This window comes from Macrotis lagotis, chromosome 2, assembly GCF_037893015.1.
Source record: "Macrotis lagotis isolate mMagLag1 chromosome 2, bilby.v1.9.chrom.fasta, whole genome shotgun sequence".
In the NCBI taxonomy this organism is placed as follows: Eukaryota; Metazoa; Chordata; class Mammalia; order Peramelemorphia; family Peramelidae; genus Macrotis; species Macrotis lagotis.
In genome coordinates, this window is record NC_133659.1 from 140391411 (window position 1) to 140413881 (window position 22471).

Sequence of the window (22471 nt, forward strand, 5' to 3'; positions counted from 1 at the left end):
GCAAGTAATGGACAAAATTTGGATATGAGGGCAATAAATAGGAAAAGGAAAACAGATAATGATGATTGGAGTCCTAGGGCAATTGATTGACCTGTCCTTACCAGGAATATTTGTGATTTGAGTATTGGCATCAGAGTCTGAAGCAAGAAGTATGCAGGCAGATGTCTGGGAAGTAGCATGGAGATGGGACAAGATGCGTGAAATATTCACATATCAGAACCCAGGGTCACAGGGTGGGACCTTCAGTCAGGGAAGTAGAAGACAAATAGTGACTGAGGAGTAGACAATCTAGCATGGAAATAACCAGAAAGTAGCTGAGACATCAGAATGGTCTGAGTTAATGCAATAAAAGTTCATATATTCATTCATTAAACAACCATTGTGAATAAAATTATTTAGAAGTCATTGGGTATAATTCCATAAATAAAACCTCTGTTATGTGACATAGTTGAGATAGTCTTACTATTTAGATAGCCTTGTAACAAGGAAGATATACATATATGTGTATGAATATATGTACATATAACTAAATACATATGAATATACATAGCATATATACATGCCTACATAATGCATGCATAGTATGATGTGCTATATATATGTGCATAATATAGGTACATTATTTATTTAAAATTTATATTATTTGAAGTTGATCATATATTATATATGTGTATATGTTGGTAACTGGAGGTATGTATGATATAATGTATATACATACATATATATATATATAACTTCCATTTGTGTGTATATATATATATATATATACACACTATATTTAAATCTCTAATTTTCAAATAATTTGAGAACAATGAAAAATATTTAGCAAAAGAGCTATGCCAAACATCATGTAATTATCCTTTGATAATTTGCAGGGCGCTTCAATACCTTGTATTGCCTGAGGGTCATCATTGATAATATCAATTATTTTTGTATGATCAAAGCACATCAAGAGTTATAAACTAGGACCTTCTCTTTATAGAAAGAAGTTTGAAAAATTGGCTTTTTCTGTTTTACAGATTTGAACGAAGTCCTAAAGTATCTAAAAATCTCTTTACAGAGCTAGTATCACCATGACTGAAAGATATTTTTGTACATTGTAGATAGTTAGAAAACCTACCACAAAGTCATGAGCCCACTGCATTGTATAAGAGGCACAAGCATGAATTTGACCAAGAAACTTCCAGGACTAAGCCTGCATTCTTTGAATCTTTGAATCATGAGCTTTTGTCTTTGAACTTGCTCAATTTACATTTGTAATGCACTCTCAGGACTTGGACAATATCATTATTAGTGGATATTTCACTTGAAATGTGTCAGTTCTCTTCCTGTGCTATGGATTTTATTAACATTGGATGTTGACAGTTTCATGAAACCTTTGAAAATGGTTTTTGGAGTCAAAGAGAATGGTATTAGAGTAATAAGGTGATTGAATGATTACTAGAAAGGATTGAATTCTTACTAGGAATGGTAGTATTGCTTGAAGCACAGTGGACTTGCAGAAATTATGCCATAGTCAACAAGGCTAATTCATCTTTTTTTCTATAATTGCCCATTATGGGCCACATTTATATTTACTCTCCTTTCTGCGAAGAATTTTTGGTCTTTTGATCTCTGGCATTTCAGATAGCTGTCTTAAAAAAAACTATTAATCCAAACCTGAATCTTCTCTTCATGTCATGACAGGCAATAGCATTTATTCTTATTACTCATCTCTTTCTCTCTTGATGGAAAAATATTTTGACAGAGATGATATACTGTATCTCCATGAGCATTCCTGAGGGTAAATGAGTCTTCTTAGCATTTATTTTTTGCCTTTTTTTGTCTCTGAATAGATTACATATTTTAATTGATATGTAATAGTTAGAAGAGCTATACAGTGAAAAGAAAAGTTATCCTTGAATATTCAAGGTAAAAGTCTCACCCTTCATTTTGGAAATGCAATAGAATAGAAAAGCACTTAATTACTTTCTTACAATGTGGCAAGCATTATGCTAAGCACCAAAGATACAAATAGACAAACATCACAGTCTCTGCCTTGAAGGAACTTTTCAATAGAAAAAGCACATAGGGAAGGACTCAGATATTGAAGAGATGAAAAGTCCTGACCCTTAGAGAGAGGATGACAAAACCCAAACTTCTTAAGATACACTATCAGGTAGATGATAATATCCAGAGTTCTGAATTACATAACAGCATTGGGATCTGGAAAATCACTGAGACACAGAGTAGCTAAGGAATTCACCCAAGGATATAGACAATAAGTGTCAGAGGTAGGACTAGCACTCAAGTATCTTAATTCCCATTAAATACTCTTTCCATGATGACATGATACAGTGGCTGTTTTTTAAAATTGTAATTATATAGTCTTTTGGTATAGAAGTTTTGAAAATACTAAGATTCTAGTTTGATATGACAGTTTGATAGCTGGGTAGGGTGAAAAGAAAATAAATGACAATAGTATTTAAGCCGAATAGCTTAGATGGTATTTGGTACCTTAGTCATTGTATATCTGTAATTATAGAAAATTATAGAAAAGCATATCATATATCACATGGGTAATATATGATATATATAATACTTGTATTTTAATTGTACATTCTGATAATGCACTATTATGGTGACTCCCAATAATCTGGGGACTCTAACAAGCTGTGGTAAGTTTTCCAAATCTATTTGGAATCTATTTTTTTAAAATCTATTTTTATTTAAAATGCTTTTCAATAAACAAAAATTTAATTTTCCTTCCCCACCAACCTACACACACATATAGAAAAAGAAAGAAAAAAAATTCTTATAACAAATATCTATAGTCAAGTAAAACAAATTCCCACATTAGCTATTTCCATTTGTATGTTATACAAAATTAACCTAGGCTCCTGCTATATTGTTTCATTATTGTTTGCCTAATACTATTCTTCCTGGGATTGTTTGTGAATAATTCTGATTGAAAGGAGGAGGTAAGGGCAGTATGGAATGACCAAAATCATATCTATCAACTACTGCTCTATGTACCAACACTAATTTTACTTTTGTATAAATGAAATTAGCTGCCATTTATATGGCACTATTTGCTATATAGTAAATGGTCTTCACGATTATTATCTCATTTGGTTCTCATAACAACCTTGGGAGATAGGAACTATTCTTATTCCCATTTCATGGAGAAAGAAAGTGAGACAAACAGCTTAAATGACTTGCCAGGTTCTCGCACAGCTAATAAGAGTCTGAGGCTGGATGTGAACTCTCAAGTCTTCTCACCTATAGACCTATTCACTGTACCACCTAGCTGTCCCCCCAATCTTTCACTTCAAGACATAAAATAAAAAACACTGACTACCAACAAAGAAGGCAAATCATGCCCTATCTTGATGTATTCATTAAGAATCTTCTTTGTCAGGTGGCTAGGTGGCGCACCAGTGCTGGAGTCAGGAGTAAGTGAGTTCAAACACAATAATTACCTAGCTGTGTGGCCTTGGGCAAGTCATTTAACCCCATTGCCTTGCAACCCCCCCCCAAAAAAGAATCTTCTTTGTATTTTCAATTAATTTATATATTGTCTGTATTATGTATCTCCACGTTGTCCTCTTTCCATCCTACTCAATTTTAAATAAACAACAAAAACCAAACCAGTTACTCCCTAAGTCCTAGGAAATAGTACTGAACAAACAGATAGAACTCATTGCCTGCTATAACCTATTGGAGAGAGAGGCATGACAGAAGTAATAAGTTTTCAGATTCGATTCATCAGAATCATTGAGTTCTGTTTAATTTGTTATTTTCCCCTTAATAACTTAAAGCATCTATGATAAGCATGAAAAACATCTTAGCTCTTTTGCACATTATTGCCTTTTTTGAATAATATGATTTATATTTCTAATAAAATTATCCATTTCTCTTCAAATCTGTTATTTTTTAAATGTGCTACATACTTAGGTATTATAATAGTACTTTTAATGAAGTAGGAATTATTCCTTTGCTCCAGAGATATGCCTCTGATTTCACAGTGTGAACTAGAGGAAAATTAGCATATACTATGTACTAATATCTCATTTAAATTTGCTCATAACCCATTTCATTAGTATTTGAAAAATAAAATTGAAACAAAATGAAGCAAGCTTCATACTAATGCTAAGCATTATTCATTATAGGATGAACAATAAGTACATTCCCACTAAGATGTCTAAGTAGAAATAGTGCCCCATATCAGCCTTATCAACACTCCCCCACATTTGTATAGTAGTGATGATATATTTATTGCTTTCCTCATATTGGCATCAAGAGGGATGTAGTATAAGTAGTATTATCCTCCAACTTACAAATGTTGAAAGTCTAATCATGAGGAGTTAAATAATTTGTCCATTGTCCCAAAGATACTTGTCTGAATATTTGAGATAAGACTTGATTAAGACTCCAAAACACATTGGCAGTGGCAGTTATTTCATCTGCTAATTCTTTAACTTTGACAGATTCTTTTATATAGTCCAGGTCAAAGATATTGATCAATGAAGTCAAGTGCCCCCTTATTATTTCCTTATATTGCCATAAAAGGCAATTAATGGGGCAGTATACAGAGCTCTGAACCTAGAGTCTCAAAGATCTATGTTCAAATCTGACTATTGCACTTACTCCTTGTGTCACTCTGAATAAGTCACTTAACAATTGCGTGCCTCACTTTCCTCCTCTGTAAAATGGTATAATAACAGCATCCGTCTCTCAGGATTGTAACTAGGATAAAATGTATACAGTGCTTTACAAACCTAAATATATTATTTGCATTAAAAACTAGCTGTTGTTTTTATTAACCCATAACCCGACCCTCACTAAAAAACCTCAGCATTGGGTTTATTATTTCTGGGGACCAGATCTCAAAATGATCAGTTTTTTCCTTTGGTTATTGCCCCTCAGAAAAATCTTTCAAATAAAACTAAGATATACTGTATTTAGCTTTTCCAAAATGTAGTGACAGGGTCCCTATCTTCCATATAAGAATTCACTGAATAGGGGTGGCCAGATGGCACAGTGGATAGAGAGAGCACCAGCCCTGGGAGTCAGTAGTACCTGAGTTCAAATCTGACCTCAGACACTTAATAATTACCTAGTTGTGTGGCCTTGGGCAAGCCACCTAACCCCATAAGCCTTGCAAAAACCTAAAAAAAAAAAAAAGAATTCACAGTATAGTTTAACTATAAAATATAGGAAAGGCTTTATTTCATCCACCACAGAAAAAAATGGAGAGCAGTCATAGGAATTCAAGAATAATTGCAGAAACATACAACTCTAATATATTCCAATGTTAAAGACATTTTAGAGCTGCTAAACAAGCAATCTCCTTTCTGTCAGACATGTATTAACCAAGTAACTTATTCTTCAAGTAAGGGGCTACTTGAAATCTGTGACCTATCCTCTTCTTTCTCTAAGAAGGACACTGCATCAGAAAATCTATTACCAGCATCATAGATTTAGAGTTGGGAGTGATCTTACAGATCAAGTCCAACTCCCTCATTTTACCCAGGGGCAACAGAAGCAAAGAGGGGTTAAGTGGGTTGACCACATCACCAGGCTATCAAGCAATTCTAATTGAAGATTTTTCCTTCCTAACTCCAAATCCAGTGTCTTTCCATTCTACTATGTTTCTTCTCCAGAAGAGATAGTTTTGAACTCAAATTTAAGATTACTCACATATTACCTTCCAAAGCAAATGCATCCAAGGAAATCTCCCATCTCTGTTAGAAAGTTAAATTCTAGTCTCTTATTATGAGAATTCCCAGAACCATGTCCTTCAGCTCCCCCTTCTGGTTGTATATTAGCACATGTTCACACTTTCATATACTTGTTACTTAACTATTACAGCTTGTAAGTTAGTTTGGGATAGTGAAGTCTATACACACAGTCCTACCCATAGCTTGGATCAAGGCACCAGAGAAAAAGTCAACTAGGAGTTCTAGAAAGTGAATCTGAGTAAATGGAGGGGGCGGAGAACCTCATACCAGTTCAAATCTCACTTTTATGAGCAATAGAAGGAATGACTCCTTTAAGAAGAGTTATTATCCTCTATCAATCAATTACCTAGAAGCTCAGAAGACAGCCTTTGTCTTTTTTTTATTCTATTTTTTACTTCAATTTTGAAAATTCTTTTTTAATTTTCTTTTTTGATATATTTTAATTTCTTCCATTTATATGTTAAAACAATTTTTAGACTTTTTTAAAAAATTGAGTTCCAAATTATTTTCCTCTCTCTCCATCACCCACCTCCTCCCCTCCCAAGATGTAAGTGATTTGATAAAGTTTATTTATGTGCAGTCATGTAAAACCTTTCCCTAATAGTCATTTTGTACAAGACTTGACTTAAAAAAAAATGAATGAATGGGATAAAGTGAAAAATGGCATGCTTCAGTCTGTATTTAGTCAATATTAGTTCTTTTTCTGAGATACCATGTTTCATCATGGCTTTGTGTTGGATCATTGTATAGCTGAGAATGACTAAGTCATTCACAGTTCATCATATAATACTGTGTACAGTGTTTTCCTGGTTCTGCTCAATTCACTTCGCATCAGTACTAGTTTTTCCTGAAATTATCCTGTATGTCATATCTTATAGCACAATAATATTCCATCACAATTATATACCATAGCCTGTTTAGCCATTCCCCAATTGAGTGACTTCCTCTTAATTTCCAATTAGCCACCACAAAAATAAGGCTTCACTGAGCATGTGAATCAGGGTTTACTGTGTTCAACATACCACACTACCATGACAAACCATTTACTTTGTGCCTAGTTTGCCACTCTGCCACTTCTACTCATTGTTCCTAATTCTGTTCCCTGAATAACTCCAATGTCCCTTTAATACACCAGCATTTCAAATCATTTAAAACCACTTTCACATGTCTTCAAAATTTTCTCTTTGCTTAACTAGACAGCCCAGATCTTTCATTTGGTCTCTACATGATACAATTTTCGTTCCCCTGAATGTCATGGTAATCCTCCTTATATATCATCATCCTTCCTAAACTATGTCTTCCTCTTAAAGTTCTAGAGTTTTGAAGCAGCACTTTTAAAATACAAATACAAATAAAATTTCCTTAAAAGATGTTTACCCTAATGTATGGACAAATTTCCAGACATTTGGCTCTCATCTCCTGAAACACTTTAGTTTTCATACTAAGTGGAATACTAGTCAAGAATGATTCAGCTTTCATGGAGTCATTTTTTCCTTCACAACAATTTTAGACCTGAAGATATATAAAGATATTATGAGTCAAGGCAAACTTTGACTAATGACAGTAAATAGACAACAAATATTTGGAAATTCACTCAGTCAGTAATATAGCTGAAAAAAGATAATCATTGTTGACTTAGGCCATTAGATCTTCATGTCAACTATCATAATAAGAGTACAGTTCACAGAAATAAGGTAATACAGTTCCTATACTAAAATTTATAAAGACTTACAAAGATTTCAAGATTTTTTATTGGATTGGAAACTCATAAAAACTTTGTGATATAAGTACTATAAATATTATTATTCCATTCTTCTCCACATGAGTATAGAGGGTCTTAAGGGATTTTCCCAATATTGAATAAGTATTAAAGGTCAAGGGCAGGGTTTAAATATAGTTTCTTGCCATATTATTCATTTTGTACAAGAAGACAACTTAAAAAAAGGATGAATGGAATAAAGTAAAAAACTCCATCTAATTCATATACTGCTCTAAGATAAGAATTGGTTCTCTGAACAGGCAACAGATTCATGGAGAGTGTGTTATATAAAGTAGCTTCTAGTTTGGGTTTAACTCTAGAAAATGTGACAGCTATTGAGAAGGTCACCTGGATAGAACTCATTTATGGTGTCAGAAGACTTAGAACCCCAACTTCACATCTGTACATTGGTATTCATCTTCACTGTGTCACAAGTACCCTTTATGCAATCCATCATGGTTGGGTCTAATCATGTGAGTGAAAGAAAGGTAAATCCCTCAGGAAAATGAAGTCCATACTTCTGCAAAAGAACTGATGATCCCCAGTCTAATCCAAATCCTAGGAGAAATCAATGGTGGGCAAGTAGCAACATGAGGAGGCATGAAGTTATGATGGTGATAAATAATTTAAGATATACTGAAGAAACAAGTATGCATAGGCTTCCCCAAATAAATGGAGCAAAGGGTCACTAGAAACATGATTTAATTGCAAAAGGGTTCTCCTGGTTAAAAATAAATAAATAAACATGTGGCTGCTAGGTGATTCAGAGAGCTAGTCCTGGACTAAGGATGTCCTGAGTTCAAATCCAACCTCAGATACTTAATAATGACTTAGTTGTGTGACTTTCAACCCTATTGCCTTGCAAAATAAAAACAATAAATAAATAAACACAACTTCACTCTACAAGTGCAGATCTAGAGCACTGAAAATTTAAATGATTTGTCAGGATTCCATAGGAAATGTGTCCAGAGAATGGAATAGAACATAGGAATTCTAAACTCTCCCAGTTCTCTGTCACATTACTGCTCAATAGCTTCATAATGAGAATAAATTCCATGCAGACTGAAAACTTACTCTGAAAAAAATTTATTATTTCCAAGTGGCAAATTCATTTAATGATTATCCTTTAAGTGTTTCTCCAACCCACTTCCACAAAATGAAACAAAAAAGTGTTGAACTAAAATTAATGACTAATATCTAAAGCAACTAAAAGGATTTTTTTCTTTTTAAATACAATGTCAATCATGGAACCTATGAATTCTACCTTCTGGTCATGTACATCATTAATAATTAATCTGGAGACTCATGGAATTACTATCTTATAATGAAATCCTTATGGTAATTTTAGAATCAAAACCTCTCAGATAGAGTTGAAGAGGGCCTTGTATTAGATTAAGATACATAATATTATGAATAGGATTTTGATACTGCTCCAACATAGCTAGAGAGAACACAGATAGTAGATGTTTTTGAATTCCTAGATATATTTCACTATTCGCTTTTAATCTTTATTCACATTACACTTTGTTTTACCAAGTGGATGTTGGTATTTCAATTAATCAACAAGTATTTATTGAATGTCCACTAGACATTTGTGTCTGTTTGGGAACAGATATTTAATATGTCATAGATTATTTTTTGGCAAGGATTTGGTGCCAGTTGTTGTAGGTATTATATAGTCTTTGGTATATAAAAACTTTTCTTTCTTCCTCTCCCCCTTATCTTCCTTCTCCTTTTCCTCCCCCGCCTTTTCTTTCTCCTCCTTTTCCTTCTCCTTTTCCTCTTCCTCTTCCTCATTTTCTTTCTTCTCCTTTTCCTTCTCCTTATTTTTCTTCTGCTTTTCCTCCTCCTTTTCTTTCTTTTACTCTTTCTTCTTTTCCTCTTCTTTCCTCCTCTTTTTCCTCCTCTTCCTTTTTCCTCCTCCTTCTCCTCTTCCTCCTCCTCTTTCTGAGGATAAAATTAATGTCAATGTTAGGAACCTGATGTGGACTATAAGAAGTTTGTATCAAAAACAGATCACAGGTTTATTTGAGCAAAGGACCTGATTTCTGACAATTAATACCAGAAGCCTTAAGAGGCACAAATCCCAGTGCATGACTTTAAACATAATATGGGTAGAGAGAAGGTTGACTTTAAAAATAAACAATCAGTAAACATTAAGTATTAAGAAGAATTGGAAGGGATACTTATTCTAAATTATTTTCCCTTCATAAAGGACTGATTCAAAAGGCAGTTAATATCTCAATATTTGAAATCTTTAATATGAAATTAAAAGACCATTTGCCAGATGGGCTATAATGGAATTCCTAGAGCTGAACAATGACTTCCTCTACCTGGTGAAAGGATACTTTGGTTATGATTTTAGAATCAATGAATGTTTTTTGTTTGTTTGTTTTTTAGGTTTTTGCAAGGCAAAGTGGCTTGCCCAAGGCCACAAAGCTAGGTAATTATTAAGTGTCTGAGACCGGATTTGAACCCAGGTACTCCTGACTCCAGGGCCGATGCTTTATCCACTGCGCCACCTAGCTGCCCCAGAATCAATGAATGTTAAAAGAAATAGAGGCATTAAATAACCTATGGCTAATCCTTCATTATAAAGATAAATGAAGGTCCAGAAAGACTGAAGGACACATTCAGTTGCTATATTTGATTAGAGGCAGAAATTGGGAGGAGGCAGAAAAAGGAAGGGAGCAAGTATTTATGAAGTACCTACTATGTTTCAGGGAACCATGCTAAATGTTTTACAGTTATCTCATTAGATCCTGGGAGGTAAGCACTATAATTACCTGCTTGTTACAGTTGAGGAAACTGAGACCAATAAAGGTTAAGTCACTTGCCCAGAATCATACAGATACTAAGTTTCTGAGGTTGGTTTTGAACTCAGATTTTGCTGCCTTGAATACAAGTGTTCTTACACACTCTTCCATCCCACTAGACCATGTATCCTGACTGTAGTTCATTACTCTTTCCACCATACCACTCTTTCAGTGGAGCTAATTTTTTCATATTTTATTGAACCTCTAATGCTTTCATATTTCAATGGACTTATGATATTATCAATATAGATACTCTTTCCATTTATGCATCAGTGCTTCTTGCCAACTTCTTTGCAACTTCTAACCATCATTCTCAGGTCTTCAGTTTAGGGCCAGGAGGAATAATTCAACTCCTTCATTCATTTAATTGCTTTTTAAATGGGTGGAAACAGTTATCATTTGCCCCATTGGTCTTCTCTTCTTTTGGTTAAATATCCTCAGTTCCTTCTAATCAGTTTTCCTATGGCATAAGTTCCAGGACTAATGCCTACTAATACATTCCTCTGGAAACTTTTCTGCTTCTCATTGTCCCTTCTAAGGGGCAGCCAGGTGGTGTAGTGGAAAGAGCACCAGCCCTGGAGACAGGAAGACCTGAGTTCAAATCCGACCTCAGACACTTGATAATTACCTAGCTCTGTGACACTGGGCAAGTCACTTAACCCCATTGCTTTTAGTAAAAATTTTTTAAAAAGTCAGCTCAATGTCCCTTCTGAGATGTAATTTCCAGACTTGAACAAAATACTCCAAAAATGACTTGACCGAGTCAGAGCATTGCCTCACTAGTCCTTGAAATCATGCATATTTTGATGTACCCTAAAATCATATTAGTTTTTTTAGGTGTCATATCACATTGTTGATGCAAGTTGAGCTTGCATTAGAATAAACTCATATAATTCTCAGACAAACAAATCCTTCCTCTGTCTATACTTGTAAAGTTATGGATGTAAACCCAAGTAAAGGGCATACAATTTTATTTGTTGCTCTTAAATTTCATATTATTAGATTAAATCCAGTGATCTAGTCAGCCAGACTATCATCTGGGACATCACTTATATCTCCCAGCTCTGAGTCAGCTGGAAATTTGATGTGGAAGTCATCTATACTTTTATTCAGATAACTAATAAAAATGTTATGGCATACATGACCAAGCACACATCCCTGAAGTATACTCTGATTTTCTTCTTCCATGTTGATATTGAAATATTAATTATTACTATTCATGTTTAGTATTTCAGATAATAAAGCAAATTTATATACATATATACATTATATATATATATATATATATATACATTATACTACTATTTTGAATCTATGTTTCTCAGAAGAATAGCTTTAAAGACTGTCAAAAGCATTGCTTAAATCTAGGAATTCTATATACATCACTCCACCCCAATTAGCTTAGTACCCTGTTAAAAGAAACTTTTTAAAATCATTTTGGCATGTTAACACTTTTGTGATCACTGTTTAGTTTTTTAGATATCCATCCCTTTAATAATAAGCTATAACATTTGATCAGATATCAAAGTTTAACTCACTAATCTATAATTTGGAGATTAAGTTTTTGGTTAAAGTAGTTTCCAAACTCTTCCACATGACACCATAGTGATTTAGTTCATATTGATTAAATTTCTGAAGGGGATGATCATATCTGTTCTTTGATTCATTTCCCATTTTTTCACAGAAATGACTTATTTAAATAGGTCAGATTGGGTCAGTTTTAATTTCAATCCATAGTTTCTTTTCATCTGTATCCATTCTCTTAATTGGTATTTGCTATAACAAGCTAATGCTTTTATTAGACACTACTGATTTATTAATAACTCCCACATTTCCCATCTGTTAAGGTATATTAAGTTTAATTTTTCTGATGGTTTCCTGGTGCTTATCACTACTAGTAATTTTTAATTCTTTTAAAAATTATTGATATCTATCTTTTTACTGCACCATTTCCCCCTAAATATATTCCTCTCCTCTTCCATCCAGAAAGAGATTCCTTGCAATAAAGAATAAAGAAAACAAAATCTTATTAAAACATATTTAAAACATATTAATTGAATCTGACAGTATATGAAATGTTCTATTTACACAATAACTCTTCAACTCTTCAAAAAAGGGAAGAATGGTATCTCTTCTTTTTAAAAATAGTATTTGATTTTTCTCCAATTACAGGTAAAAACAATTTTTTGTCTTTGTTTTTTTTTTAGGTTTTTGCAAGGCAATGGGGTTAAGTGGCTTGCCCAAGGTCACACAGCTAGGTAATTTATTAAGTGTCTGAGGCCAGATTTGAACTCAGGTACTTCTGACTCCAGGACTGGCGTTCTATCCACTGCACCACCTAGTCACCCCTAAGACAATTTTTAACATTCACTTTTTAAAACTTTTGAGTTCTAATTTTTCCCCTCCCCCTCCTTCATGTTCCCCCATCCTTAAGATGGTAAATGATTTGATGTAGATTATATATGTATAGTCATGTATAACATATTTTCATGTTAGTTTTTTTTGAAAGAACAGACCAAAAGAAAAACTAACAATGAAAACAAATAAAGTTAAAAATAGTATTTTTTCCTCTGAATATGAATAGCATTTTTCATCATGAGTCCTTTGGAATTGTTTTAGATAATTGTATTGCTAAGAAGATTGTTATTGTATTGTTAAGTCATTCACAGTTGATTATCATATAATAGTGCTATTATTGTGTATACTGTTGTGGTTCTACACATTCCATTTTGCATCAATTCATGTAAATCTTTCCAGGTTTTTCTGTAAATATCCTGTGTTACTTCTTATAAGTACCATAAGTACCATAAGTACTATAAGTCACATCATAATGGTATACCATAACTTATTCAACTATTCCCCAATTTATGGATATCTCCTCAGTTTCTATTTTTTTTCCCACCACAATAAGAGCTGCTAGAAATATTTTAGTACCAATGGGTTCTTTTCTGCTTCTTTGGTATCTTTGGGATACAGACTTAGTAGCGATATTGCTGGGTCAAAGGGTATATAGAGCTGTATAGCAATTTGAGCATAGTTCCAAATTATTCTTCAGAATAATTGGATCAGTTTACAATTCCACCAATAGTGCATGAGAGTTTTTCCACATCCCCTCCAATCTTTATCTTTTTTTTGTCATAGTAGCCAATCTGATAGGTGTGAAGTGATTTCTTAAAATTATTTTAATTTGCATTTCTCTAATCAATAGTGACTTAGAACATTTTTATGTGAATATAGATAACTTTGATTTCTTCATCTGAAAACTGGTTGAAGTATTTTCTTCTTGATGAAAGCATTCATGATATTTTAGGCATGAGATATTTATATATTAAAAACCATTCAAATTTTCATTTTTCACTAAATAATTAATAATAACAATGTTAACTTCTAACATTTATATGTCTAAAATTGACAAAGCATTTTACATACATTATCTCACTTGACCCTCACAACTCTGTGAAGAAGCTATTATTACCCCCATTTTACAAATGAACTAAACAAAGCAATAAAAGTTTCTTTTAAAGAAATATACTTGCATTCTTAGTTGCTTGTCTCTGGGAGAGGGTATCTTCTTTAACCAGTTCAACTGTGTTTCAGTATACTCACTCCTAAAACTAAAGGTCTTTCCTCACCTTTTCTATGTTGGGATACCAAGTTAATAATGCACCATCAAGCTTTCAGGGAAACACAAAACTTTAATTATTTGATCCTGCTTGACCTTTTTTTCTACTGTGCCTTTTTGATTAAACAGCAAAGCAGAAATTCTAAAGGAAAAGCAAACCTTGTGTCAGTAATATCTTTCTATTGCTTTTAAATTATGATTGATTGAGAAGATCCTTTCTGACTGAGATTTGATGAACCTAAAAATACTCCTTTTCCTATTCCTCTTTTACAAATTAGATAAAAAGAAAGAAAAGTAAAACTTGATAGTCTTGCCTGATGCAATCTTTCTCTGTTCACAAACTGGGAACATTGCCAAAAAAAAGAGGCAAAAACACTCATTAATCATGAATCTGATTAATTTTGCCACTATATCTGATTGATTTTGCCACTACTTGCTGTGCAACTCTAGTAGTATCATGATTATTGATTAAAAAGGCTAAGAATCTTAAAGATTGGAGAAAATTTTTACAAGGAGTGACTGTTGACTACTCATGTTCTCCTCTTTCCCACCCATTCCTATAGTAGAATGACATATCAGGGGAAAATAAGGGCCAGGTGAGAATTGTGAACTTCTATGTATATAGAACTATGTGAATGTTAGTTTCTTTCTCTATAGTCCTTCTCTGTAGCTAGAGATTCCACTGGCCACACACATTCTGTCTCCTAGGAACAAATGATTTCATCATGGGCTCCCCAATTCCTGAATTTGTAACCACTGTTAAAATACATTCTGAATTGGAGTCAGTCAGACTGATTATCATTTTATTTTTTCAACATGGATAAATCAAGTAGTAGTAGTATGATGATGATGATGATGATGATGTTGATGATGGTGATACCATGACCAAGGAAATACTTAACACTCCAAGAAAAACAGGATCAGGAAGGCATTATTCCATTGGAGGATTAAGTAGATTCTCACCCTGAGCTTACTAGGTGAGAAATTATCAGTATAATTTCTTGCATCACATCCTAAACCTGAGTCTGTTTTTCTGAGCATTATATTTTGTGTGGTAATTGGAAGTTTTAAAATTTAGAAGTAATACTTTTCCTTTAACAATGACTCTGGCTGCTAGAGGCTGCTAAGGCAATATAGGGAGAAGTACCAGTGTTTTTCCTTGTCACTGTGTATGCACAATGTTTCCTACTGCTGTCATTAATATGCAAAGAAATGCACTGATGAACAAGTCTTTTCTCAAGAAGCTATTTTTTTCTATTTTCCATTTCTAGCCTGGTTGTGTAAACACAACCGAAGTGGATATTAAAAAATCATCCAGAATGAGGAACCCTCACAAAACTCGGAAGGTATAGTTGAAAGTGTTCTGTTTGCCTTAGTGAGGGTGATGGGTCTCTTATCCACAGGAAAACACTGGGGCTACAGCCACATCAAAGTTTTTTTGTGTGTTTGCTGATATTTTACCATAAACATAACTGGGGCACAGTAAACAAAGATTTTGTTCCAGGATGTCAAAATCTAGGGGGTAGAATGGGATATTGACATGCTTCCTTTCAACAATAATCCTACTGTCCTCTATCTCTGCTATATTTGATGCCACTTTCCAACAATCATGTCCTTCTCTCAAGACCTGCATCATCATCATCACCACCTTCATACCTTATAATATACTTCCTGTTTTTGCCTCTTTGGGGAATGGAACACTCCTTTTTCTTGTATGCTTGCCCTAAAACAAGTAGATTGAGCTATACCATATGACTACCACCACCATCAATGCCTACTCTCAAAGCAATGGAATTTACACTAAAAACTAGAATTCTTCATTACATTTTTTTCTTTACTGAATGCTTACTTGCCTGTTCCTATTCACCATCCTTCATTGCCTTGGATAAGCAAGAAATTTGGGATCAATCTGAAGTGCTGTGTTCTGAAGCCTCAAAAAAAAAAATCTCACTCCCTACTCTCCTGAGAAAAACTGCCTAGGAGGTAAGCTGATGAAGTTCATTTGCTTATAGCCTTAACTCCAAGAAGACATGGCAAGGAGTGAATAGTGGAGAAATCTTATATAGTTGTAAGCATGAGGCAGGTAAGTTGAAGAAAAGCAAACACAAAATGAGAGGAGAAAACTATGGGAGAAGTAGTACTTTTAGAAAAATAAAGGAAGAAAAAAGTTCTCAAAAGTGAATAAGAAAACTACAAGATAATTGTCTGATAGTGGCATTTAATTAATTTCATACACTCCTTTTCATAGTCTCTTCCTTAAGTCTTCACATTTCCTTTAGTCAAAGACTGTGTCACTTTTTGTAAATTTGTTTAGCTTGTATATAGCTCAGCATCTATCACATTATAGTTAATTAATGCTGATTGAATTTTGACTCAAACAGAAAATGCCCACACAATAGAATCACTAAGCATTTTTAGGGTATTATTCATATAGAAGTACAGCTAAAGGATGGGGCAGCTAAATGACTCAGTGGATACAGAATTGGGTATGGAGTCAGGAAATCTGAGTCCAAATTTGTCCTAACTATACTAGCTGTGTGATCTTGGGCAATTCACTAAAACTGTGTTTGCCTAGATGGACCTTCTCTACTGGAGAAGGAAATGACAATCCACTTCAGTATCTTTGCCAAGAAAACTCCATAGACAATATGGTCCATGAAGTCACTAAGAGCCTGACACAGCTGAACAACACCAGCTAAAGGACATACTGAATAGGGACTGAGGTCCTTGATAACATAAAATACTTCTAATTCAAGGCAGTTTTTCTCAGTACCTGGCTTTTAAAAATAAAAAATTTCAACAAATGCCATAAAACCAGTTCAAATACAGTAGCAGTCAGAAAGGGTTTTTATTTTACCTCTAGGAGGCAAAATAAAAAGAACAACTACTGCTCAGTTTGTTTCTTGCCAGTTGCTCTCTGATCAGCCTTTTGAAGCCCTCCTCAAAGGCATAACATGAGTCCACTTTACAGCTATAATGGAGGGCAAGATTAAAACAAAGAAAACCAAACAGTTCACCAAAAATACTGAGGGAAGTAAACCCTATTCTCCCTAGAGGAACTAGGAAGAGATACTGTTCACAGTTTTCTCTTATATGGTAATTTTCCTCAACTGAAACCCAAGAAAAATAGATTCTAATTTTGAAAAACAAACAAAAACAAAACAAAACAGGAGTATAACTAATAGTTTTTATCTCACTGTTGGAATTGTTGAATACTGCTTGAAAATAAATGGATAGATGCATGTTCTCTATTTCTTTTTAAGAACTAGACTTCACAATGGTATTTTGTCAATGTAGCATTTAAAATATTTCTCTGTTGGATTGAAAAGTACTAGCTAGAAATGTTGCTGTCCAAATTTAATAAAAAAATCTGACCTGCAGTTCTGTGTCAGTTTCAAAATGACTCCCAGAGTGAGTCAGCACAAAGATCCTGGCCGCTGACCATAATGTCTTAAGGAGTGACATCATGATTATGATAGTATATCTCCTTTTTAGATGATTCAGAAATTGTTTTCTCTCCTTTCTCTAAATCTGACTTCACAGTTTCTATCACATTGAACTTATTAGAATTCGTCTCAACCAAAAAAAGTATCATTTAGCAGTAATGTTTAGAGTACAGAATTAATTGAATTGGTCCATTTGCCTCTTTTTTTTTAATGGCAATGACTCAATGATTTTGAACCCCGAACTTACCACTTCTAACCTCCTCCTGATACTCTTATGGTCTCTCTTGTCCCAGTTCCCTTCTGTCTCTGTGTCTGTCTCTGTCTCTGTCTCTCTCTGTGTCTCTCTCTCTCTCTCTCTCTGTCTCTGTCTCTGTCTCTCTCTCTCTCTCTCTCTCTCTCTCTCTCTCTCTCTCTGTCTCTGCTGTCAATCTGTCTGTCTGTCTCTTTCTCTCTGTATTTGTCTCTCTCTCTCTCTGTCTCTGTCTTTGTCTCTGTCTCTGTCTGTTTCTCTCTGTCTCTGTCAATCTGTCTCTTTCTCTGTATTTGTCTCTCTGTCTGTCTCTGTCTGTCTCTCTCTCTCTCTCTCTCTCTCTCTCTCTTTCTCTCTCTCTCTGTCTCCCCTCTCCCTCCCCCTTTCTTGCTTTCTCCCTGTTCTCCTCTCTCTCCCTTTCTTCTCTCTTTTGCTCTACTGATTGAAAGTTAGAATTAGTCAATTACCACATACCAGGTATTTAGGTATTTTTACCAACTATATAAAGAATATATTAGTAGCAATTTGCCTTAAGTGTCTGTACATAGGTAAAAACAATTTTTAAATATAATTCATGACTACAAAAGGAAATTAGAGATTAAAATATGCAACAGAAATGAATTGTTCTCAAATGCCATTGTTACTTTAGGGAATTTCCTAGCTACAAATGAATGCTTATGCATAGTTAGATATTGGCAATCGTATGGAAATGTCAACAACCTTCTCTAGTTTATCTCATAAAGCAACAAAAAGCTGTGAATTTCCACTGCTTCCCTGTTTTTCTTTTTTTTGTCTTTCCTCTATTTTCTTTATTCAAAAGTATATTAATATAGTGTTACTGACTTAGAGTAAACATTAACTAATGTACAGCTTATTCTTTTGGGGAGAAATAATCATCAATTAGTTAAAAAAAAACAAATGTATTAATAAGATCATAGGTCACAGGCTTAGAAATATAAGACCTATGTAAATTATATAGTCCAATCCCTCCCATGTTATAAATGAAGTCTCAGGGTGGTTCCCTAGGGCTAATGAGCTAATAATTAAGCAGCAGTAGAATTTGAATGCTGCTCTTTCCTGGTTAATATCTAGCTCCCTAAGTTTGAACAAAGTTCAAGGAATATTCTTTGTAATTTAGAAAAAAACTGCTATCTTATTGTCTGATATTGCTTTCTATTTTATTTTATGTTTCTTCCTTAAGGATATGATTTCTCTCTCATCACACTCAATTTGGATCAATGTACATCATAGAAACAATGTAAAGACTGACAAATTGCTTTCTGTGGGGGGGTGGGGGAGGGAAGTAAGATGGGGAAAATTGTAAAACTCAAGACTCAAAATTAATAAAATCTTCAATTAGAATGAAAATAAATAAATAAATAAAACTCAAAAAAATATCTAGCTCCCTAACATCGATCTACCTGACCCCTAAAACATTTTTGTGAATTTGTAGATTTGTAATAATTGCTAACATTGATATAGGATTTAAAGTTTGTAAAGTCAATAGATAGAGCACTGGACTTGGAATCAGAGAGCCTTGACTTCAAATCTAGCCTCAGACACTTTCTAAATCTATAACTCTGGGCAAGTTATTTAATCTTTTCTTGCCTCAGTTTCCTCATCAATAAAATGGAGATAATCATAGCACTTTTTTCTTAGGGTTGTTGTAGGAATCAGATGAGATAATATGTGTGAAATATTTAACATAGTATTCTACACATAGCAAGTAATATATAAATATTAGTTGTTGTGATTGTCGTCCTCATGATCATAATTATGATGGTTATTATATCACATATACTTAATCATATTTAATGCCCACAACACAACAGTGAGATAAATCTTATATGTATTATTCCCAGGATCAAAGATAAAGGGCCCATTTTCAAATAGCAGGGTGGTATTAGAATCTGGGCCTCCCTGTAGAAGACTTTGCTAAGCATGGATCTTGACTTCAAAATGAAGCTCCGTGATGTTTAAACACATTATTTTAATAGCCCTGAGGCTTAGATAATTTTTCCTTCATTTTTAACTGAGGTTCTGTGTTGCCTATTTGTTTCATTAACTGCCCATAAATGTATATGTGTGCATATATATATATACACACATACACATAAAGAGACATAGTCTCAAAATTATTAGATTCAAAAATACTTACATTTATAACTGAGTTTATATTTGGAATTAGTCAACTCTAAAATATCTTAAATCCTTTTCAACATATAGGATATGATTTCTTTTCCTGAGGATTTCAATCCTCAAAACATCCTTATGAGGAAGGGAATCAATTTCTAAGTCTCCAAAATATCTATGAAACAAGCCATGTTGGATCAATCTATAGTTGATAAGATCACAAATTTAGAGTTGAAAGGAACCTCAGAGTTAACCTAGTCTAACTCTCATTTTATAGATAAATAAACAGAAATCCTGAATGATAAAATGGCACATCTGAAGTCACAAAAATAATAAGTGACAGAGTCAGGATTAGAGTCTATGTAAGTCCAAATACAATGTCCTTTCTCCTGCATCAGATTGATAATTATAAAAGTCTCTAACATTTGCAAAAATGAAATTTAAAACTATGATTCTCTTGCTTCTGATCATCCACAGATATATAGTTCCATGTTAGTAATAAAATGAACTCTGAAGTACTTACTCTGGGGATTAATCAAAATAGAAACTCCTGATTCACTTGATTGTCAGTCTCCCTATAAGACCTACCATCAAAAGTCTAATGCCTTTAGTGCGGACCATGTAACAGTTAAAGTAATTTCATAAACCAAGAATCTTTTTTGTCCTTTTTCTTTCCTTCTTCTTTGAGGTTTTTTTTTTCTTTTTTGCTTTTCTTGTGCCTAAGAAATGTGACCTCTTACAATTATAGAATTTTAACATGGTTTGTTTTGGCCCCTTCTCTCAGGTCCATACTGGCTACATATTATCTTTAAAGATTTCAGGGTACCCTGAAAGGTTGTGGGTACAGGTCCCACCAATTTTATTCCAGTAACTAGTATTCACATTTCATTTAGCCAAGTAAGACTGATTAGCACTTTATAGAGGAACATTTACTTCAAAGATGATATGGTTAGAACAAATACACAAACATTTATTTTAACAATCCTGCACCACCACTAATCTCCCCTACCACCTTGATCTATTAGTGATATAGGGGGAAAGTTATGATCAAGCTCATTATTTTGTACAATTCCTACACGGTATTGATCCCATCAAATCTACATCTAAATATACATCATTATCCAATGAATTATTCCTGGACAACAGTCAGTCCTGAAAGCCACTCCCAAAGGTCACTTTTGACTCCTAAGGTCATCAGTGCTGTTCTGGCTATGAAACTTTGAAGGATGGGATGCTAAAGAAAGCTCCATTCTTTACACAATTTTAACATATCAATATTGCATTGGTTACAAAGCTGAATTTGGCATGATAGGATGCCAAGAAGTCTTCTGGACATTTTGAATTCAAATCTTAGGTTTCACTCCCTTTACTGATCACCAAGACCCCTGAGACAAAGAGGAGGAGATTGAGACTAATAGAATTCTTTGAATCACTCTGCAATCAATCAAAAAACCTTTTCTTCATCACATATTTAACTGATCAGAGCCAGTTATAGAATGTCTATTCATGCTCCAGTATGTTTAAGGCACTGTCTTTATATATCATCACAAATTTCCTGATAGCCGTTCCTTAGAATCCTCTATGTGGACAGATACCATTTCCTTTAAAAAATTCCTTTGGGGAGAGGAAAAGTCATCTTTTCCCCCTAGAAATCTCCATGTGGAGATATCATTCAAACAAGTGAATGATGCCTGTACGTGCACTGAATTCCCATTACAGAATTTTGAAGTTATAAGGGAACTTTAAGATTCTCTTGTCTCATCTTTATCTATAATAGTGTCATTTTCCTTATAATTTTTGTTTTCCTTGCTTTTAATCCAGTGTCCTGTTGAAGCTGTCAGCAACCCTGTCCTTCAGCATTTTTAAAAGTTTCTTTAGAATCCGTTGTTTGGGTTTTTCTGTCTCTCATTTTTGTCTTTCCAAAAAGAGACTTATTTTAGTATATCCTTTAAAAAGACAAAGAAGGCTAAGAATCCTAATTCATCTAGTATTTTTGTTTGTCATTCTGAAATTAAAAACTCATGTCATAGGACATGACAGACTAAAAGTCAGTATTTTATTTGAAAGGAAAATGAAGATGGAATCATAGATCTCACATGTGCCTTAAGAAATATAGCAAAGAGAAAATCTTAGTTTTTTATTTCATCAACTATCCTTCCAGAATTAAGAGGGTTTGTGTAATGATGGAAAATTGACTCATAGTCAGTTTAGATAACATCTACAGAGATCCAGAATAAGGTTTACAGATTCTGAAGATCCAAGAAGGATTGATTTTTTTTCCTGGAATAATGAATCAGGCTTATTAGTTCTATATGCTATACTTTTATTCTTTTATCTTCTACTTAATTTTTATATAATGATTCTTTTTTAGCTTTTCTGGTTTTTCTTATACACTTAAACTTTAGCACTGACTTAAATTAGCCAGTAATGATCATTACATGAAATCCTTTTAACAGGAAATGTCTGTAAAGTAGAAAAAGAATATACTATAGATTCTAGTTTAAAAAATACTAAGGTGGTACTTGAATTTAAATAACTCTGACTTTTAAAATACAACTGTTCACTTCAAGGCATTTCAATGCCAGCAAAATGGTGCTTTAGATCTGCTGTCATACTACTCACTCCAATTTTGTTGTTCAGTCACTGCAGTTATGCCTAACTCTTCCTGACCTCATTTGAGATTTTCTTGACAAATATACTAAAATGGTTGTCCACTTTCTTC

General features: G+C 33.7%; 1 protein-coding gene across 7 annotated transcripts in view; it reads left to right on the plus strand.

Annotated features, from left to right (window-relative positions):
- The window catches only part of RGS7 (regulator of G protein signaling 7), a 667263-nt gene that overhangs the window by 566749 nt on the left and 78043 nt on the right, over positions 1–22471 (plus strand). For all 7 annotated transcript variants that reach the window (XM_074220439.1, XM_074220438.1, XM_074220441.1 and 4 more), the window contains one exon: positions 15192–15266. In XM_074220439.1, coding sequence (XP_074076540.1) covers positions 15192–15266 — 75 coding nt within the window. The remainder of the gene's footprint in view (positions 1–15191; positions 15267–22471) is intronic.